This window comes from Haliotis rubra, unplaced genomic scaffold, assembly GCF_003918875.1.
Source record: "Haliotis rubra isolate DU_JTF1 unplaced genomic scaffold, ASM391887v1 Scf808, whole genome shotgun sequence".
In the NCBI taxonomy this organism is placed as follows: Eukaryota; Metazoa; Mollusca; class Gastropoda; order Lepetellida; family Haliotidae; genus Haliotis; species Haliotis rubra.
The window spans coordinates 252,120-270,877 of NW_025767533.1; the positions used below are offsets into that span (position 1 = coordinate 252,120).

At 40.4% G+C, this 18,758-nt stretch overlaps 1 protein-coding gene across 1 annotated transcript; it reads right to left on the reverse strand.

Moving 5' to 3' along the window:
* Nucleotides 1-6,892: 6,892 nt before the first annotated feature.
* Nucleotides 6,893-10,530, reverse strand: LOC124261768 (scavenger receptor class F member 2-like). The gene is made up of 4 exons (XM_046696124.1): nt 10,008-10,530; nt 9,244-9,324; nt 8,643-8,793; nt 6,893-8,431 (listed from the first exon to the last, which is right to left on the reverse strand). Exons 1-4 carry the CDS (start codon nt 10,378-10,380, stop codon nt 8,107-8,109), a joined length of 930 nt encoding a protein of 309 aa, XP_046552080.1. The 5' UTR covers nt 10,381-10,530; the 3' UTR covers nt 6,893-8,106.
* Nucleotides 10,531-18,758: the final 8,228 nt, after the last annotated feature.

The window sequence follows — 18,758 nt, forward strand, 5'->3', positions numbered from 1 at the left end:
ATTCTAACCCGGATCTTCACGGGTCTGCCGTGTAGAAGATCTCGGGGGTTTTCAGCGACAATATTATCTAAACTTTCAACTGGTTAGTGTTCATTCGTGGCCCTGGGAGTTGATGAAGTTGATTGACTAATGGAACATGATTTTGAGGGTGAATTTCAGGAGGGAAAGGAAGGGTGTTAATCATAGTGGATGTCTGCTAAACTTGCCGTATTTCCCTAATTATACGACCCGTGAAGATCCGGGTTCGAATTGGCCTTCAGTAGCCCATGTTTGTCGTAAGAGGCGACGAACGGGATCGGGTTATCAGGCTCACTGACTTGATTGACACATGTCATCGTATCCCAATTACGTAGAATGATGCTCATTCTGTTGATTACTGGATTGTCTGGCCCAGACTCGATTATTTACATACCGCAGCCATATAGCTGGAATATTGTTGAGTGCGGCGTAAAACAACAAACCAACCAATACTAATTACACAGATACGTGAGGGAAACTCTCACGATTGGGTTTCCAAGTTGTTTTAGGCGCCGCTAGTCGCAATGTTGAGTTGTTGAGTTGTTGAGTTATTATTTAAAAACAAATTCTATTAAATCATCGTTTCCATCAATTGTCAGCAATAATATAGTTTATGACAACGAACAAGATATTGCTGATATACCCAACTCATTTTTCTCAGAACAATCCCAAGTTGCTGATCCAACCGCCGATCTGCCTGATATCGAGCATCGTGAAATCAATCATCTTTTATCATTAATCACAATAAGTATTGAAGATGTTCGAGATATTCTTTTGAGTTTAGACACACCTAAAGCCACGGGGCCAAATGGCATTGGAAACATTGTATTGAAATTATCTTCAGTCTCTCTAACGCCGTTGTTAGCTAAGTTGTTTAACGTCTCCATTCGTAATAAAACTTTCCCTTCAACTTGGAAACTAGCCTCGGTAATCCCGCTTCATAAGAAAGGCGATGAGCACGACTGTTCAAACTATAGGCCAGTTGCGCTAACTAGCTGTGTCGCTAAGGTTTTTGAAAAATGCCTTTTTAAAGACGTCTTCAACTTCTTTAGAGATAACAATATTCTGTCAAACTTACAATCTGGATTTATGCCTGGCGATTCTACAGTAAATCAATTAACTTATCTCTATAACTACATCGCAGATGCAGTAGATAAAGGAAAGGAAATTAGAGCCGTATTTTGCGATATAAGTAAAGTCTTTGATAGAGTTTGGCATAGGGGCATTATTCATAAACTTCATGCTTACAGTATAAGGAGTGAACTCATGGAATGGTTTGAAAGTTATCTAGATAGTAGAATGCAGAGAGTAGTAATAAGTGGATACAGTTCAGATATTAAACTTGTGGAAGCTGGCGTGCCCCAAGGTTCCGTTTTTTGGACCGCTTTTGTTCATCATCTATATTAGTGACATTGTGGATGGTATAGATAGTAACATCCGTCTTTTTGCGGCAGCCGCAATTATCAACAATGATTTGGCAAAAAATTCAGATTGGGCTAAAAAGTGGCAAGTTAGCTTTAATCCTAGTAGGACTGAGAGTATAACATTCACTCAAAAAAACGAAAATCTATGTCAGACCAAACTTATTAATGAATGGTGAAATTATTAAAGAAGTGGATAACCATAAACACTTTGGTATAACATGACATGATAAAGAAAATTAGTCCAATGATCAATTGTCTGAGAAGTTTGAAATATCGTTTATCTCGGAAAACGCTTAATACTTTATACAACTCCTTTATCTTACCACTTTTTGATTACTGCTGTCATATATGGGATAATTGTACGATTGAACAGGCGATTTTACTGGAACATTTACATTTAGACGCCTTAAGAACTATAAGCGGTGCGTATCGTGGCTCCAGTCACGATAACATATACAGGGAAACTAATCATAGCACACTGAAACAAAGACGACATCGCTCTAAACTCATAACTTTCTATTAAATGTATCATCGTCTGACTCCTGATTATTTGAACGATCTTGTACCAGGTAGAGTACTCGAACAAAGTAACTATAATCTTAGAAATAGTACTTCCATTCAAACTATTAATTGTAGAACGCGAAGATATTCTCAATCATTTTAACCGAGCGCGATTATGACGTGGAATTCATTGCCTGATAGAGCTGTTAACGCTATAAACACGACAGAAACTCACAATTTCTTTGATTTGAATTTTGGAACTAGATTTTGTCAAATCATTCATTGTCGCCTCAAGTTTGGCTGCAGTGATCTAAACGCAGACAGATATAATCGGCATGTATCGGACACACCCAGGTGCTCATGTGGTTATTATAACCAAGACGTTATTCAATACCTTTTTACATGTCGGAACTAACAAAATTTAAGAATAACTGTGTATTTTTATATTCAAGAATATGATATTAACACTACGTTATACGGTAACGGCGCATTCTTAACTCATTACACCAGTTCATTTCTAAAAGTAACCGCTTCCAGTGATTAACACCTCAACATATATATTCAGTGTAAGACAAATTTTATATAACGTGATTTTCTGCGGCAGCCCATTTCATTGCTAGGTATAACCAACACCAGAACGAACATATTTGTTACTCAATCATATATTTGTTATGGTATTATTCTTTTGTTGTCAAACTATTTCATTATGTCCAGCTATTAATTTTGAACAATGTCCTGGAGTGGCGTTAATATAAGCCTCTAGGCTTGTTCGCCTATCCAGATTTCTGCTTTGGCGAAATAAAAATATGTTTAGATCCCACAGAATAATAAGACGCCAGATCCCACAGGTGTCGTCTACCAGATAGCATGCGACTGCGGCGAATCCTACATTGGTGAAACCTCAAGACCAGTCACCATTAGGATCAAAGAACACCAGGCCTCAGTAAGAAACAAAGACTCTAAATCCGCCATAGCTGACCACCTGAAAGCCAATCCAAACCACAACATCAGTTGGAACACCACCAAGATCATCGAGAGGAACAAAACTGACTTCAAAACCCGCAAACTACTTGAAGCTGTCCATATAAAGAAGATTACCCCATCTATCAACGGAGATGAAGGATATTTCATCCCCAAGGCCTATCATCACTCGCTGAATTAATTTTCATGTAACCCTACCATTGTACATTATCCCTTGTGTCCATCACTACTGACTTCCCAACAGTACCTTATCACCAATGTATACACCTGTGTACATCACCCCCTACTGGCTGCCAATCAACATCCTTAATCCCTTATGTATACAACCATGTACTTCCATCACTGGCTTCCATCAACCTACTTAATCATGTATACTATCTGTGTTATGAGCCTCTTCTATTCTATAAACACTCATTTTCGCCTCATCCTTCATCTGTTGTCCAAACATCTCATGTATATATATCACCCAAAATTACTTCTCATGTATCACTTGCTTGACAACGACATTAGAATCTATGTCGAAACGTCCCTATACAGAATAAAGAAGTTGAACATGTATATCCATAAAAATAGTCCTCATCCTTCAAGGGTGTTTGCCTGAGACATATAAATAAGCAGATCACTCACTCACTCATGTTTTAAACAATACACACGTATCTACATACACTTAGATTGCTGTACAAATGTACCCGTACTAGACTTTAGACGTGACTTGACGTTATGTACATATGTCGCCGTTCTCTATGACGCAGTTACTTGGTACATAAACAATATGTTTTGTTTTAACATCAGGACACCTTGATTACACTCCACTGACCTTGACAGTTTCTGTTTCCACCAGCGCAGAACCCTACCACTGTGTTATTGTTGACACTAGTTTCAAATATACGTCATTGTCATTGTTGATTTCACGCTGATACGAAATACTTCACGTTTAAATGGTTAAAGTTAAAACACGTCAATTGACTTACTATGAGGACGCAAGTGACATGTAGATTTAAACATACTTTCTTGCGTTACCAGAACTGTTATATATATTTACAGACAAGTTTGATTGTTTCGTGATGGATATTACAACAACTCGTTGATTATGTGATTTTCATTTAATGTCTGATTGTCTTTATTGATAATGTTAATAATCCGATTCCTAAATAATACATTTTCAAATCTATATGACTCAAGGGTAACATTTGTATGTCGTATACAGGGAAGGATTTGCGAAGGATTCTTTTCTTACATATACAGTCAAAGTATAACATTCCTTCTCTGTTCTCTCGCGCTGCTCAGATACACAGTCATTGCGGCACGGGCTCGATCTGTGTGACCCGATGGTGAAACATTTTTCGGGGAATCTGTATTTTATGAAAAGCTTTGATTTACATTTCGCCAGCTTTCCTTAGAATCGGAAGTCGACGTTAGCTGGTGTTGTTGAATAGGCTTTAAGTTATGTCAGCTCAAGAGTTGAAAAGATGTTTAATCTAATTTACATGAATTTCAACTGAATTGTGGTATTCAGATCAACGCCAATTTCATGCTTAGTGTTCTTCTTTACGCAGATGATATTGCGCTCATTGCAGGAGACGAAGATTCTTTACAGTCTATATTAGACTGTGTCAATCAATGGTGCAGAAGATGGCGTTTGCAGATTAATGCTTCGAAGACCAAAATAGTTCATTATAGACCTGTTTCTATGGCAAGAACCGAGTTCAGATTTTCTTGTGGCAACGACGACATCGATGTATGTAACCCCTATAAATATCTAGGATTGGGTATCTTAATTAGTAAATTCAAAGCAGTTGGTGGGATGCATTATGATGTGTTTAACAAACTTTATGATAACTTAGTTCAACCAATACTCTCGTATGGCTCTGCTGTTTGGGGGTCACGTGAATTCAGTTGTATAAATGCTATCCGAAATAGGGCATGTCTTTTCTTTTTGGGTGTAGGTCGTAATACCCCGAACTTAGCCGTAAGAGGCGAGATGGGTTGGTTTTCTAACCTCACAAAACATCGTATTGAATCTGTCCGTTATTGGAAGCGCCTACAATCTTTAAGCTCAATAGTATTATAAGCAATATTCACAACTGGTCATTGTCCTTCCGTAAGTCATGGGATAACAAAGTTTTACAATTATTGATCTCTTTGGATTTACCTCTTGTTGACATGCTGCGTATTTCTACAATCGATTTCATTTTCATAAAAGAGAAGTTGTTTGATATTGATTATTCTAACTGGTATTCACAACTATGGGATGATACTGGCTGTTGTAACGGCAACAAACTACGAACGTTCCGGCTGTTTAAGACCTCTTTATCAGTATCAACATATGCCCGCACTATTTTCAATAGTTCTCAACGAAGTATCCTGGCCAAACTACGATGTGGAACTTTACCTCTGGAGATTGAACTTGGTCGTTTCTCACGGCCTAAAACCCCTCTTGAACAACGACTTTGTAAATATTGTAAGAATAGAGCAGTTGAAGACGAGGTCCATTTTTTATCGAAATGTAATATATATTCCGATATAAGGTCAGTTTTATGGTAAAAAGGCACGCTCTCTTAATCCTCTGTTTAGCTTGATGACTCCTGTCGACCAGACTATTTTTATTATGGAATGTGATAACCTAGTATATTCCTCTCTCTCTCTCTCTCTCTAATTTACATGTACAATTTCACGTAAGCTTCCAAGTGATGCTCCTTCTTCATCATGCCACCTTTTATCAACAGTCACAAATACTTAATGTCTGATAGTATCGTACGATCGAGAATTGTGAAGAGTATACGGCAAGATAATTACTTATCTTCTGCAAACATGAAATATTTTTTGGTTTCATATGGAGTTATGTCCCTTGCCGTCTTAAGCATCCCTATTGTCGGACAGGGGGATAGTTTATCAGACATAAACCAACGTTCATCTATGCATTGTTTTATGGCACCGTGTTATAATCTCCACAAAAATTATGAACCTTGACATACTGGAATAACTAGAGAAAGTATAATTTAAGTAAATCAGTTCTAAAGGAATAGAATCACACAGCATTATGTCTATGCCCATGACGTGATTATACTCATAACTGAGTAAAAGAAATACAGAAACTTGTAAGTGCCTATTGTCAGTAAATCTGTCATTGTTGATTGGTATTGCTACCCACGGCCTTACAATTATGCCTCCTCTTAAGATGTTCGACGTGTTTAGGATAAAAAATGAAGGATTTAGTTTGCATATATATGACATTGTTTTTTTCCTGTGACTACGACACATAAAAGGCTTCGCCGCACATTCTTTTGCATCCTTGTTTACGTAGTAATATACAGATTCATCAACATCTAAATGTTCGTTATTGTGACACGTTGTATTTGTCGACACGTGAGTGAGCGTGGGGATGTTGGCATCACGCCCCGGCCGTGCAGATATACCTCAGAAGACGCACCATGTAGGGTAATCGACGGACTCTTGGAAATGCTGGCGTGGCTTGGGGTGCTACTCTATAAACACCAAGTCGCCCAACCTCTTGGAAAATTAATTTTGGGTTCTCGAAAGAAGAATATATAGAGTGAGTGAGTGAGTTTACTTTTACGCCGCTTTAAGCAATATTCCAGCAATATCACGGCAGGGGACACCAGAAATGGACTTAACACATTGTGCCCATGTGGGGAATCGAACCTGGGTTTTCGGCGTGACGAGCGAACGCCTTAACCACTAGGCTACCCCACCCCCAGAATATATAGAGAGAATATCTGCTTCATCTGTTATCTCCAATTATTAAGATTCACATAACATGTCAAGCATCCTAAATTTGCAAAGTATTACAGGAACACGAAATATTTATAGAAGTTTATTCAATATTTTGTTTCAGTAAACCAAACAGTTCAATAGTGTATGTGACAATATTGAATTCTTGAAAGTGGACAATTTATGGGTTTCTGATTGGTTTATTTAATTTTTTCCATTTTTGGGGGGGTTTGTTTGGTCATACTAGATTTCCTACAGAACACAATTGCCCTGTTAACCTAACACCCTGTTCACGAACCTCAACCGTGCAGGTGTATTTGGCATTTTGTAAGAGAGAAAATAGACAGCAGTATTTGACTTTACAAAATGCTCTGTTTATTACAAAAATATCATGATAATAATAAAGCACATAAGCACATCTTACATTAAACAAATTCGACTGCATATGCACAGGTTATAGTATAGATCAATAAAACAACATTCCTGTCAATAGATATGTACTCAATTATGTTGAAGATTATGTACAAAACATAGGCAAACCAGATAATTGGAATATATTGCTATGCTTGTCCAGGCCCCGATTTCTCGAAATAAACTTAAGTCTGAGTTTTGACTTAAGTTAGAGGTTTTGCTCAAATCTGAGAAAATGTATTTCCCAGAATGAACTAAAATCGATGTTAAACTCAAACATAGTAGACATTTGAGTTTGGTGGATAGATGTTAAGTTGTTAGGGCTTGTTTATGTAAATAATGCAGTTGAGTTAAAAATACAGCTGTTTCAAGTTGTCAAACTCAGTTTGAAATTTGAGTAAAAACGTAAGTTTGTTTCGAGAAATCAGGGCCAGATCACACAATACTACATTATATACATGGGCACATCTTCTCCAGACCTGCATACTGAACCAGTTACTTATGGACATTATCGTATATTACTTAATACAAAATATGATATTTAAACAACATCGGACTGCATCTGTACAACAACCGATTCTTGCATATCATAACACCCTACCTGTGTTTAATGTTTCTCAGTTTGACATAACATAAACATGCTCATTTACTTACATTGACTTTACTACTTTATTCACAAAACCAGGGACTGCATTTATTTCTCACCATCAATTCAACTCAGAAAGGAAATCAATATGGCCTTTATGCACCGGGGATTCCGGGAAGGCATATTAGCCGCCCACGACCTGTATTAAGGTTTGGTCAATGGACTGATTGCACGCATCGTATCCTAATTACGTGGATCGGTGCTCATGACATCGACCACTGGTTTTGCCTGATCCAGATTTGTATAGCGTCGTTGTACAGCTGGAGTATTGTTAACTACAACGTGAACAGTAAAATATATAAAAACAATAATGAAGGCGGGATATTGAAAGGAAACATAAAAAGCAAATCATGTCCACACATCATGACTGAAGTATATGCAGTTGCCTATCAATCACCCTATGAGGTCAATGTATCCCTCTGTGGTTACAACATCAGTAACAGACAGGTATTTAACATCCTTTCCTGTCCTCACACCGTCCCTGGTCATTATCCCGCCTACGTTGGCAGTGTCCACAACAGAGTGAGCCACTCCAACTCTCAGAACATTCTGACCTTCATCGACATAAACTTGTCTCCTACCAGAGAATTCATCAGACATTTCAGGTATTTCATCATAGTCATTACTGAAGACATTGGTTCTTACTGGAGAAGGCACCTCCGGGATGGGGTCATTCCTGTGACTTATACTACGGGTCAGGAGAGCGATGTTTTTCTTCCTGAGGAAACAGAACATTAAAGTGTAGTTACCATGACGATACGCCTTCACATCTATTGAAACAGTTGGATCATTGACAATTGTTATTACTGCGTCTCAAAGAAATGTTTCTTCGGATTTCAATTAATTGAAGGTCTCAGTCGAAAAGGATATGGCGGTTTGATACAGGTTACAATTGCATGGTGTCAAAAAGGTGAAAATTTGTATTATGCCTTCGCCTGTTCTTTGCTCTGTTGCAGCAGATGCCGATGGTGGCCAGGGAGATGACGGTCAGAACACCCAAGGCGACGCACAGCCAGATCACGAAGGATGGTAGACCCCTCGACTCTTCCGATTTCGTTTCCGCTGACTTGATTTCAGGACCTGCAACAATCACGAAACAGTCCTCAGATTTATTTCTTCAACAGATCAGATCAATGCAGCTTAACCTACAGTAGTAATGGGTGTTTCGGTGAATAAATAGCTTGGAAATGCAACATGAGTATTGATTAACTCAAACATAAAACTGCTACGTATTTTAAACAGAAACATGTTTCAGTTTTGCATTACGCTGTTTGTTTTACAAGTAAAATGGTAACTTGTTCATACTGTCAAATACTTCTAATTTCAAGTTCCTACCGCCGTGATGTTGCTGGAATATTGCTAAAAGCAGCGTAAAACCAACCTCAGTCAGTCAGTCAAATTCCTACTTAAGTATACTAGTTCTATGAATGATGCATTGACTTTGATCATCCGTTTAACTGACAAAATGTTTGTAAATAATCTAATGAATGTACAATAATCGACTACATAAATGATTTATAGACAAGTTACCATAACTATCCATTGCTGTCCTCTGGCTCTGTGTCGGGGTTCTGGTGACCACTTGTGGAACCTTGGGTACAGTGCCGCCATCTAAAAATATAAATAAACGTTTAGAAGTTTTAAACCACAAGTTTTCAAAATACTGTCGACATGTTCATCTGTAGAATGAAACAATCTTCCCGAGCATCTCCGCCTCTGTACTGATCTCTCCTCGTTCAGCAGCCAACTCAAGACATACATCTACAAATTAGAATTAGCTTTTCACCAGTGACTCCCAAAATCTCTCTTCTCTGACTCTCTTATATACAGTGACGCCGGAACTCGTTGTTGTGCTCTTTGAACATGCCACTCACATGGATATCTGCGATACATGAATAGTCTATTTTTTTATTATTATATACGACACACTATACGTCACACTATATGCCGTAGTTAATGGAACCAAATCTATATGAACGCCTCCTGAATCGAGTACTGGACAACAGTGGGTAATGCCCTTGAGATTTAATTATAAAGTTCCACACCGTCAGTGAAAGAGGAATATCAAATGTCAATATCGAGGGTTATTTGATGGGCGAGTAAGTGAGTTTGGTTTTACGCCGCTTGTAGCAACATTCCGGCAATATCACGACGGGGGACACCAGAAATGGGCTTCACGCATTGTACCCATGTGGGAAATCGAACCCGGGTCTTCGGCGTGACGAGCGAACGCTTTAACCACAAGGCTACGGCACCGCCCCGTTATTAGATGAAGTTCAATAAACACCTCTTACCATCGCCAGTCAGGTTTTGTGGCTGACAGACCCCATTGTACCTCTCACAGGACGTGCATATAAGATCACATTGTCTGTTGCAGTTCTTCCCGTAATAACCATCTAGACATTGGTAGCAAAGTCCATCGTTGGAACATTTGTCGTGTTTACAGTTGCGGCAGTTGTGTTCGCAGCTCTCGCCGTAGTGGCCATCGTTGCATCTACCAGTGCAGTGTCCGCTTGTCTGTTGGCAGGCTCTGCAGTTGGTGTTACACCTGTGCTGGCACCGTTCTCCGAAATGTCCATCTTTGCAACCGTTCAGACAACTCCCATTATCCCTGACGCACATGTCCCTGACTGACTCTGCGCTGTTGTCAGAGGGTTCCAAGCACATGGTCCTACATTTGTTGCCACAGAACTTTCCGTAATACCCCCACCGGCAGCCATCGGTACAGCCGTCCCCGTGTACACATCCCACGACGACAGTTGGGGCAAGTTATGTCACAACTGTCCCCTGTATAGTTTCTCTGACATACGCTGCAGGTTGCAGGTGCAGTTGCGTCTGTGTTGCAAAATCGGCATTTCTTAATACAATTCTTGCCACACATTACTCCACCGTCACAATTGGCCGGTCTGTCTTTACACATCCCATCTTTATCGCAACCCGCTGGTCCGCACGTCTCGCATTTGTGACTGCATGTCTCACCGTAATAGGAATGCTGGCATTGTTCACAGTCTTTGCTCTGTGTACGGTTGCAGTGTTTGCAGTGCTTTGCGCAGGGTGTGCGACAGGATTCCCCTGCCCATCCGTCCTTACACCCATGTGAGCACACAATACCGCCGTGCCTGTGTAGAATGCATGCACCATCGACACACCCGTCACTGCACTTCGTCTTACACCACGGTCCCGTGTACCCTAGTCCACATTCTGAAACATGAACATACAGAATAATGGGGTTTTTTTCACATTACTCAGGAATGAAAGTGAAATACATCTGTATTCTAATAAAGAAACTGTGCATACAAAAATGTAAATCAAATTCCTGTGTAGACACATAAGGATTTAAACTCAGAGATTAGTGACATGTATCCAACATGCATGCACGTGCCACACGTTCTGTGACGTCAGTGGGTTCATCCTTGAGACGTGCAATACGTTGTTGCACGTGCATTCCGGGAAAGAGAAACAGAGCAAATGAATGCCACACAATACTGTCACTTTGGAAAGCTCAACCCCTGCCCTTGCGATCGTTCAAAAAATTAAACGGCTATTGAAACGCATAGCATGCCAAGGCTCACGTCTGCACAACGTCATGAGGCCATTGGGATGGTCCGTGGGGGAATGTCTCAACGACAAGTGGCTGCACATTTCCACTGACACCGGAACACCATTTCTGCACTGGTGAGACACTACCAGAACACAAATGACGTCATCGATTGGCCACGTTCTGGACGTCCACGTGTAACAACGCCAAGACTGACTGACTGAGTTTGGTTTTACGCCGCTTTTAGCAATAACAACGCCCAGACAGGACAGATGGATAAGGGTGACCCATCTTCGCAACAGGTTTCAGACTGCAGTGAGGACTGCCCGAACCATCCCAGGACTTCGCCGTATCCACCCCAACACAGTTCGACAACGTTTACGTCATCACAGGATCAGACCACGACGTCCCGCCATACGGCCTATCCTGACACAACGTCATCGACAAGCTCGCCGAAATCATGTCCGCAGACCCTTGTTTTGGTGGAGAAATGTTGTTTTTTACAGATGAGTCCAGGTTTAACATTTCCCATAGTGATGGACGTCAACGTGCCTAAAGACGCGTGGGAGAACGTTATGCTCAGGCCTGTGTCTTGGAGAGGAATCGCTTTGGTGGTGGTTCCGTGATGGTTTGGGGTGGACTAACAGCACGCCAAAGAACTCCTTTGGTGATTGGTCAGGGCAACTTAACGGGTGTGGACTACAGGGATCGGATTCTTCGATCTGTGACAATTCCTTTTCTGCAACGTCATGGCCCTGGGTTAACATTCCAACAGGACAATGCCCACCCTCATACGGTAAGGGTTGCTATGGATTTCTTGCAACACCACAACGTTGACTTACTGCCTTGGCCTGCAAATTCACCGGATCTCTCCCCGGTAGAGCATGTTTGGGACGAGATGGATCGACGTCTACGCCGTCTTCCTCATCCGCCAGATAACGTCCTTGACCTTGCAACAGAACTTGAGAGAATCTGACGTGACATCCCACAAGCCTTCCTTGCACGTTTGATAGGCTCTATGCGTCGTCGATGCACTGCTGTTCTCAATGCCGATGGTGGACATACCCGTTATTGAGCTTGTGACATGGTCGTTTGACCCCTGTCCCGCTTGTGGACTCGTGACATCATTGTGATTGACTTCTCCCGACTTGTTATGGTCTCATGATCCTTCCATTAAAGTTTATATGTACCTTTGACATTGTTATCGTACTTATCAACTGGGATAATATTTTGACAATGCACAGTTTCTTTATGTGGCTAGTATACAATACCCCTTACCGAGAGCCACTAAATTGTAATTTCCGAGGGGCTCTTGTGAGGAATTTCAATTTACAGTTAATGCTTTAGGAAGGTTGCGTGAATGACTTTGCTTTGCTTTCTTTTGTATTTCAATTACTTCACAACATCTCAACGTCATCACCTGTTGAACGAGGAAGCATATATTCCGAACAGTAATAATTCCCCAAACATAGAAACTGACATCAGAAAAGTCTCTCAGTAATGATGTTTATCCAAACAGAATAGTAGGCGGATCCAGAGGGGGTGGGTCGGGGGTGGGGCACAGGTGCGCACCCCAGACCCTTTTGTCCTGAGAGTTTATTAAATGACCGTTTGGAACTCTCATCAAAAAGAAGTGTGCACCCCTCTTTCTCATTAGTGTGCACCCACAACCCCCACCCACAACCCCCTCTTCCTCAAAAAGCTGTATCCGCCCCTGAGAATAACTAGGTAGCGATATTTCGCCCCCGTATAAGGATAAAGGTGTTTGTTAAGACATCTGACACATGACATCCAGCATCATGTTCTGAAAGTCGCACTTATGTTCTGTATCTCCGCTCTTCAATAATAGTATTACGTATTTTACGTTGAACTAACAATGCGACACGAATTCTACATATTCCCAAAACTGTAAAGGTTTTATGGAAATCGATGATTTTGACAGTGGTGTCTGGGATTTGGGGGACGAGGACAAAGCAATTGCACGACAACCTCACTCACGGAAATACCGAACACACGGTAGGTTTCTGTCTAACTCACATCTAATCAATTACTGCCGAAAGGTACATAATGAATGTTGAAGGGTTGTATGATCCTGTTTGGCAACATGGAAATGGAAACTGAAGGTTGTAATTACCTGCTTGAACAGTTGCAGTAAGGACGCAGAATACACACCCCAAGAAAACCAACATTTCGCTGCTGAAATAAAATGGACACAATTAAGAAAAGACTACCATTAAGATTGTATACAGTCGCACAGAATGCACATGAATTGATTAAAGTATTTCATATGTATAGGGTGAACAATTTCAACGGACGCAGGTGATCGATGCTATTTGAATGTGGACAAACTTCATTGTTCCTGACTTGGGGTCATGTTACAAGTCTATAGGCTGCTTTTTGCAATATTCATTGTATCGCTAATATCTCAGTAAAATGACAAGTTCAACCGTCTAGGTTTACATATAACGTTCTACGCTATGGCAACTGTCCGATACATCAAATAGAGTTAAGATGTATATTTATATGGGTACAGATATTTACATGAACTTTATCACCAACGCTTGCAATAATATAGCAAACATCATAAGTGAGAGACATCATGTATATATGCTCCTGCATACAGAGAGCACAAGTATATTTTCCGGTTAACATCTTATCAGAAAGAAAATGTGATATTGCACTGCAATTGAAAAGATATCAATCTAGAGTTGAAATACACATTGTGGAGGAAGTACTCGACTTCCTTTGTGCCCAGCAAGATACTACGAGGCTTTCTACTTGGAAAAAGTGTTCACGAACTGTTAGAACAAAAGGCAATAGTAGAAAACCTTCACGATCGCTTATATGCCCCAACTGCAGAAATATTTACATCATGTATAAATGAGACAGACTCAATGCTGTTCTTCAGCAGGCATTTCCTCTGATCTATCCATGATGGAACTCTATCAATATTTTTGCGTCATATATATGTGTATAGCATCCCTCTCTGTGAGGTTGAACCACCATGATGAAACATAGGAAAGAAAAACGATTAACACGTCTTACCTCTATGGAAGCCCACAAGACACTGCTAAGATTTGTCCAGGGTTCTGAGGAAATAGAAAAGAGATTAGCCTTCGAACATGGTAAAGGAAATCTATACTTGTTAAGATAAACAGATCACATGATCGGTGCAGCGAATAGTAAATCTCCTCTTAATTTCCCAGGCCTCTGTAATCATATATATTATGCATATATTCTGATTCGACAAAAATAACTTAAAACTTAAAAACCTAAATTTGATATAAATATGAATATTTATTGCACATCTTAATGTGCATGCAAGGTTGTGATCAGCGGGCAGTTAGCAACTGCATATTGATGTTGCAATAACATATCAACAATCAAATTAAATGTATGCCCCACACTTGTACAGGATCTGTAGCAATAATGGGCACCAAACACTGATACGTTTGTTTAGTTTAACGCCGAACTGAGCAATATTCAGGCTTCATGACGGCGATCTATAAATAGTCGTGTCAGGACCAGGCACTCTAGTGATTGACGGCATGAGCATTGATTTATGCAACTGGGATGCGATGAGATGCATCAACCATGGTTTTAATCACTGTAAACACGGCTCACTGTCGCTAGATATTTATACTAGAGAATGTAAGCCTTTAGCAACAGGGCGGCATGCGCCCGAGTAGGTCAGCTAAAACTAATTATTGCTTCCATATATAATAGTAACATACACATAACGTGGCGTGAGATGTACTGATGTTTTGTGTAATGTGTATAATATACAGAGAGAGGGGGGTAGAGAGTTAGAGAGGTTTGTTTGCTTGATGTGTTAGTCCCTTGGGGCGTTAGTACCATACATATACAATTCGTAATGATACTTTTACAAATTGGCACCTTGGATTACGATACCTTTATAATCCGGATGCTCGTCCAGATCTAGTCTTCTATCTTCCAGCCAAGGATGTCCTACATATCGTTAATTCAATGTCCACGCGTTGTGTTTCCATAAAGTACAGAAAACTTTAACAATAATGAAATATACTCATGGAAACAAATAAGGAATCACATGGAAGTAAAAGTGTTCCTTTATTCTTTTCCTGGTTTCGTCATTAGGTATGTATTGCACTGTGGGTGAAATTCTGGAATTAAATAAAGGAACACTCATATTTTCATGTGTTCCCTTATTTGTTTCTATGAGTATATTTATTACAAATGTGACCTCCTCCTCAGTTTAGTGGCTGGAGCGTCTGTCCGGATGGAGGAAGTTCCGTAGTTCGATACCCTGGTGACGTCATAAAGGATGGTACTTGCTGTTCCCCTGTCTCGCTTACGTCATCAAGGGTGTAAAAACAAGCTTAAGAGGTGTCGATTGGGAGTCAGCGTTAGTAGCGGGATAGTATCGAAGGATCTTTGGGGTATTACTGTAAGATTGGGGTAGCACTATAAGATTTTAGCATAGTAGTGAATGGGTGAGTGAGTTGGGGTTTACGCCGCTTTTAGCAATATTCCAACAATATCACGGCAGGGGACACAAGAAATGGGCTTTACTAAATGCACCTATGTGGGGGATTTGAATCCGGATCTCCGGCGCGACGAACAAGTCAAACCATTGATTAACACAACAGTCTCGTTTCCTGTTGACTGGGTTCCGTCCTATTGCTCACTTAGTACAATAACCAGTCCAGAATTTTGAGACCAATTCATTTAAGTGGATACATAAATATTAACCAGTATCATTTGATACATCTAAACACTACGCTCCTTATTATCCTTGCAAACACGTCGTGCAGCGTTCTCTGTCGTACAGCGAGCTCTGACAAACGGAAATCTGGAAATCGTGGAAATCTCAAAACGAGGCTCTGTCGCTAGAAAAGTTTGGCGGTCTAGTACGAACTTGATATTATATCAATCACATTGTGCGTTGCAAAACTACATTGAATAAGCACAAGGAACACATAACAGATGTAACCAGTGAGCCAGATGCATTGTGGATCATTTTACGACCTCATCAAACAGGGGCAGTCTGTGACGTCTTAGTTAAGGTCATGCTGCCTACACCTCGCCATAAAATATAGAAATACGATGTTATTACAGGTTTAAATTAAAATTCATTTGTAAATATCATTTTCTTATGAAACAAGGAATGGAATTCAGTGTAACCATAGTTGTCTGTGATGTCTATTTTCACTTTCACACGAGAAAATTCGGATCGGCTGAAAAGTAGGTCATAGTCTGAATAGGTTAATGAGACTCATGTTTCGGTTTTCAACGCTTTAACCATTAGGTTATCCCACTGCCCCATTTAGCATAGTAAATGCCAAGGGTATCACTTTTAAATTTTCTACAAAGCTATTACCACGCCAGACTGTCCCCAATACATGCCTTAGACAAGGATATCATTAATTCAGTTGCCTTCTTCGGTTTCTTAAGTTACTCTCAAGGTTATATGCAAATCATTTTTCGGTTTGTCTCAGCTAAAACATTTGTGTGTGAAAAGCAGCGCGGTGTTGCCCCCCAAAAATGTAAGACACAGATAGCTGATTAAACTTTTCAGTTAATTAGAAATATTTTACCTGCTTGTGTTTTATGAGATATGGATGTACCTCATGTGTAATCATGGCATGATGTGAATCCACAGAGCACCACATGTCGTATGAGTTAGTGGGTGTGTTTTACGCCACTTTTAGCACTATTCCTGCAATATCAGGGCGGGGGACACCAGAAATGGGCTTCACACATTGTACCTATGTGGGGATTTGAACCCGGATCTTCGGATTGACCAGCAAACGCATTAACCACTGGGCTACCCCACCGCCCAACGTGTAGTATGAAGCGACTGAGCGGATCGGGCGGTCGTTCGATGGGTTGGTGCATGTATCCTGTCATCATAACTCGGCGGGGTCGGGCAGCGCTCTTGATATCAACCACAGGTCTGTCTGTTCAGCGCTCGTGCACTTACAGATCGAAGCGACATGTTCAGAATATTCCGGATTGCAGTGCGAAACAAGAAATACAGAAATCACAGGAAAATTATCATCTTTGCAGATCTTTAGATATTGTGGAAAACGTTTCCACTGTTGGCAACACAAGTTGCATGAGCAGTGTTGAACACGGAGATCACCTGAACAGGTTTTAGATAATATGTTTTCCACTTAAGTAGTGTCTACAAATAAACACTGTGTAGTAACCATTTAATGAAGCAGGATATTGGGAATATTTGCCTGTCAGCATGTCCAAATGACACCCTGGGTGTACTTCATATAATCTATTTAGAAGCTTTAGCGACTGTAACATTTTATTATCTTTAAGCTGTGTCAAAGTAAACTATCATCACACGGTTTCTTGCAACACATTTTATTGATTATATTTTGCTTAATGTGACGTTCAGTAGGTAGCAGACATCCATCACTTATCTGATAGCATGTATGGTACGGAGAAACCATGGCTCAGTTCCAGTCTACCTCCATAATCTCCAGGGTATACGTTCCGATAACTCTCCATTATACCCTGGATGCATCTACGCACGGCTCGGCCCGATGATTTTACTACCTCCTTTGGTTGGATTTTTATCCAATCAGGTGTCTACGCTGGGAAGTTCAGCGTACCAATCACAACTCACTTTCGTTTTTTAAATTATCTAACCGATTAAACTTGGCAACACAATAATATATTGTTGCAGAGGTACTCTGAAAGAGGTAGAAGGAGTTCTTGCATATATTACTTTAAGGTTTCAGACCTAACAAATTGTCTGTATGTTTTCCCCAAATCTGAGTCGCACTGCGGGCAAACTTTCGCGGCTGAGACCGCTATCTTTGTTGACACTGGCAAGCTCGATTGTAACGGCGGCTTATCTGATTGGCTACTGTGAGAATACGGAGCCAGCAAAGGGAGGTAATAAAATCATCGGGCTGAGCCGTAAATGCATCCAGGTTATAGTGGAGAGTTATCGGAACGCATACCCTGGAGATTATCGAGGATGATTTCCAGTACAAATGTGAGATTTGAACACACGGTATAAGGATCCTGTCAAGAAGGCACACAACTCTTCAAATCAACTTCAGACGAACTGTGCCCTCTTCTTCTTTTTATATTAAACATTCTCAATCTAATTAAAAACGAATAATTTAGCGCCAGTATCCAGCTCAGCTGCTCAAAGGCGCTTTGTTTTTCTCTTGATCATTGGATGTCAATCTCAAATGGCACATCGTATTACCCCACCATTTGCGTTACTGATCGAACAGGTATAAAGCACATTATCGTTTTGAAAGTTTTGGTAGACCTGTTTAAGAAGGTATTTTGGAAACATCAAGAGATCGATACAAGAATAACTGTTAAATGCAGTCATCTGTTGTCTATTTTCAAGCATTAACACAACCTTTGCTCTTTGTCTACTTGCGCATGCAACATTTTGCATGAGCTACAGTTTCAACGTGTTCGCTTGCTCGATCGTTGAGGCTACTAAACACTTAAATACTTTATGCACGTATATACGGTACACAGTGCG